This window comes from Sinocyclocheilus rhinocerous, unplaced genomic scaffold (genome assembly GCF_001515625.1).
Source record: "Sinocyclocheilus rhinocerous isolate Xijiao unplaced genomic scaffold, SAMN03320098_v1.1 scaffold112, whole genome shotgun sequence".
Taxonomy (NCBI): Eukaryota; Metazoa; Chordata; class Actinopteri; order Cypriniformes; family Cyprinidae; genus Sinocyclocheilus; species Sinocyclocheilus rhinocerous.
In genome coordinates, this window is record NW_015644008.1 from 492,530 (window position 1) to 496,807 (window position 4,278).

The 4,278-nt window shown below is 38.9% G+C and overlaps 1 protein-coding gene across 2 annotated transcripts in view; it reads left to right on the plus strand.

Moving 5' to 3' along the window:
- Positions 1 to 3,998, plus strand: part of LOC107757819 (WD repeat-containing protein 48) — a 10,138-nt gene extending 6,140 nt beyond the window's left edge. For both annotated transcript variants that reach the window (XM_016575403.1, XM_016575402.1), the window contains exons 11-19: positions 533 to 630; positions 706 to 813; positions 901 to 997; positions 1,465 to 1,560; positions 2,093 to 2,198; positions 2,304 to 2,391; positions 2,492 to 2,568; positions 2,779 to 2,971; positions 3,481 to 3,998. In XM_016575403.1, coding sequence (XP_016430889.1) covers positions 533 to 630; positions 706 to 813; positions 901 to 997; positions 1,465 to 1,560; positions 2,093 to 2,198; positions 2,304 to 2,391; positions 2,492 to 2,568; positions 2,779 to 2,971; positions 3,481 to 3,576 — 959 coding nt within the window. In that variant the 3' untranslated portion in view covers positions 3,577 to 3,998. The remainder of the gene's footprint in view (positions 1 to 532; positions 631 to 705; positions 814 to 900; positions 998 to 1,464; positions 1,561 to 2,092; positions 2,199 to 2,303; positions 2,392 to 2,491; positions 2,569 to 2,778; positions 2,972 to 3,480) is intronic.
- Positions 3,999 to 4,278: the final 280 nt, after the last annotated feature.

The window sequence follows — 4,278 nt, forward strand, 5'->3', positions numbered from 1 at the left end:
GAGTATGGGTCACCATACTTGGCCACATGTCACGTCACTTTTCACTTTTTCACTTTTCACTTTTCAATATTACAGCGAGAATAAAAGTTACTCCTTCTTTCTTTGTGTGAACATTTGGGCGGTGTTATGCAAATCTTCCCACATCGTGACGTAGGTATGTGGGGGCGTGTTAGAACGAGCCGTTTTAGGTAGGTGTGGCTGACTCAACTTTTATAAAGAATATCTCTTTGGATTTGAGACTTTAGTCTTTGCAACTTTACATATCTTCTTTATGCACCAAGAGCTTGTAACACTCCAAAGAGAAAGGAAAAATTTAAATCGCATCATATGACACCTTTAAAACTCAGGGATGGTAACCATAAGGTTGCTGGTTTTACCCCTGAGTGAGCCAAAGGCAAACTGTAAGGAACTTGTTGGTTTGGGTAGAAGCCTCCGTTAAATGACTGATTACTAATCTCACTTGATCAAAATGTGCTCGTCTGTTCTCTATAATTGATTTAATCTTTGACTGAGAGCTTGAATTCAATTTCAGGTGGCACCAACATCGTTCAGTGTCATATTCTCAATGATAAGAGGCACATACTTACCAAAGACTCCAATAACAGTGTGGCATTCTGGGATATCCTCAAGGTAAGAGCAGATCATGAAAAGCTTTTGTGGCATCTTAAAGCCAGTTCTTATTTAATCTCACTCTGTGTTTTGTAGGCATGTAAGGGGGAAGACCTGGGTAAAGTGGACTTTGATGAAGAAATTAAAAAGAGGTTCAAGATGGTCTATGTGCCGAACTGGTTTTCTGTCGATCTCAAGACAGGGGCGAGTATTAGCAGCTTGTTTTTCGGTTAGTAATGAGGGTGAAGATGAAAGATAATGAATGCTACGTCTGTTCTTGCTGCTTTTCAGATGCTGACTATCACGCTGGATGAAAGTGATTGTTTTGCGGCGTGGGTGGCAGCTAAAGATGCTTGTTTTACAAGCCCAGACGGCTCTGATCCAAAGTGTAATGTCTTCTTCTAAATGCCTAGTGTTGTTTTGCTGTGACTAAGTATTTTGTTCTTTAGCTGAATATCTAATATTTATGCTGCAAAAATGACATTCTTGAGGCAAAACACAATTAAATAGGGGCTAGACTATATGTTTGCTGATGTTGGCTTTTTTTTTGTGTGTGTAATTTCTTTGAAGAATTGTATGATTTTTATTTTTTGCAATTCTATTTGGTGCCACTAGGGCTGCTGAAATTACACACTTCACCTTTAAATCAAGATAGAAATGCCTTTGATTTTGCAATCTTTTTAAACAAGTCTTACTACCTTTTTGATGTAAGGACATTTAGAAAACAAGATGATGATACAGATAAACAACGGATTTTTTGAAGTGTTTGTTTATCATTCATATTCTGACCTTACGACTAATTTGACAGTAAGAATTATGTAACAACTATTCTTTGTGTTTATTCGTGTGTTTCAGTGAACCTGGGTGGGCTGCTCCTGCAGGCGCTGTTAGAGTTCTGGCCCAGAACTCATATAAACCCAATGGAAGAAGAGGAAATCGAACTCAACCATGGTAGACTTGTTTTCTTTTTTTTCTGTAAAGGAATATTTTAATAAAGGCAATAATGATTATTATCATTATTATTTCGAAATTATTTTCTGTTAATAGTTTTCAGTAGTGAATCTAATTTTCTTTGACTCTATTCTGTTATTTTAGTTAATCCTAGAATTTTTTTGCAATGCATTCTGGGATTGCCTAATGCACATGAATGCATGCAGGTATTTTGGTAGTGGTTTCTGAGCTTTTTCCTTTTTTAAAGCATAATGGCTTTGTTTAAAGCATAGTTTGCTGCCTATTTCTCGTGTAGCAATTCAGTAGAATTTGCCTTTATACTAATAATTCTGATATAAATAAGATTTTTAATAAGTGTGTATTTAATAATACATTTCTTTTAATACATTTTCACTATACTGACATTTATTTCCCTATCAGCAAAGAATGTGTGGAATTATTTGATCAAAGCTTGGTTTGTGAGCTAATGGAATTTATGGAAATATGCAGTTGGTTTCTGATTTTATAATTTTCTGTGTGAATTTCTCTGTAGTGAACGGTGAACAGGAGAGCCGAATTCAAAAGGGCAACGGCTACTTCCAGGTTCCTCCACACACTCCTGTCATCTTTGGTGAAGCAGGAGGAAGAACGTTGTTTAGGTCAGAATAACAGTGTCTAGAACTGATGAAGAACTCATTAAACTCATCTGACTTTCCTTCCTGTATTTTGTCTTCATTATAAGCCGTGTTTCCTTCCAATTCCAGGTTATTGTGCCGCGATTCTGGAGGAGAGACAGAGTCCACGTTACTGAATGAAACTGTACCTCAATGGGTTATTGATATCACTGTAGATGTGAGCGTTTCATATCCCACAATCATCCCATTATGTGTCCAGCATATGGACTTGAAAATGTTTTTGATTGTATATTGACTGCTTTTCTTTTCTGCTACAGAAAAACATGCCAAAATTCAACAAGATCCCATTCTACCTCCAACCGCATTCATCGTCTGGGGCCAAAACACTCAAAAAGTATGCTGTGTTTGTAAAATATGGTATATAAAGAAAGTTTTCTGTGACAAAATGCTTGTAATAAGTCTTATTCTGTTGAAATATTTCGAGTTAAAAAGTCATACTGGACTATACATTTGTCTATACATTACTGGACTGGACTGTACATTTAAATATTTTGGATTTTGATCTTCAGTAAACTGATTATTCATCAAAATCTGTTGTTTTCAGGGACCGTTTGTCCGCTAGCGACATGCTGCAGGTTCGGAAAGTGATGGAACACGTCTACGAGAAGATCATCAACCTCGACACTGAGTCACAGACCACCAGCTCCTCAGCCAATGACAAACCAGGAGAGCAGGAGAAAGAGGAAGACGTGGCGGTGATGGCCGAAGAGAAGATTGAGCTCATGTGTTTAGATCAGGTTAGACCTCCTATCAGACCTTCTTTACTGCCTCCAGACAAAAAAAAAAAATACTAGAGACACCCTCATCACTCCAATGTGCTCATTTTTCGCTGTTCAACAACTTATTTTCCCCAGATGCTGAAAAGAATTTAAATGAGGTGACCATTATTTCATTTTGATTGGTTGTTACGCAACTGGCCGTTACAATTCACACAGCTTTAGTGACACCAGTAACCCTTAGTAATAAAATGACATGTGTGAAACATTGATTAACCCAGGGTTAAAGTGGCCTTAACCCCAGTTAAACCGTGTGAAAAGACACTTGAACTTAAGTAAATCCTACAGTTTTGGTGACTTTCTGCTACTTTAACATTATTTACATACTTATTAATGTTCCACTGCATTGAATGTTACATGTAGCATTATATAATTAGCATTGTGCTCCTAATTAGTAAACAAACAAAGCTCATGTTACAATCTGAAAAGCTTGTTCGTACTCTATTGTTCATGTTTGCTGTCTTTTGTAGCTTTTGGATCCAAACATGGACCTCAGGACTGTAAAGCATTTCATCTGGAAGAGCGGTGGAGACCTGACCGTTCATTATAGACAGAAAGCCACGTGAGAAATCCCCCTGACCTCTGCATAGACCCTAATGTCCTTCAACCCGCATCGCTTTGACTTCCAGAAGAAGCATCCCAGAATGCCCTGCTGTTTTCAGGTCTGATGATCACCCAGGAGGAATGTTTTTTTTTTCTCTTTTCATAAGAGCAAGCAGAAAGATCTGAGTGACAGTTGAAGGATAAAGACTAAAGACTGACTGCTGATTGATGCAGTTGAGACGTTCTGTGAACTACGACTTCAAATTTTTGTCTGCCTTTATTTCATAGTATCCTGTATATATATTACTGTTGTGTTTAGCGACGTGTCTGGTCCAGCTTAACATGAGTCATGATGATGATGATGATGCACACGAGTACTTCCGTTCTCAGACATTCCAGAGATGTTTCAACTAGACCAGATCCAAAATCAGTTGCTCTTTGAAACTCCCCACATCGGAATATTTGGGTTGAACTGTTCTGGAACAGTGTTGTAAATACAACTTAACCACTGATTTCTAGTCGTGTCCTCTTTTGGAAGGCCAAACAAAGTAGTTTCGCTTTCACAGCGAAACACAGCGTCACACACGGCGGGCTAGAGTGAGAGGCCGGAGGCCTAGAGTGAGTGGAGGCCGGCGCCTAGAGTGAGCAGAGGCCGGCGGGCTTGAGAACGGCGCGGCCGGCGGATCCGACGAAGGAGGGTTCGGCGGGCTTGCGGCAATCACATG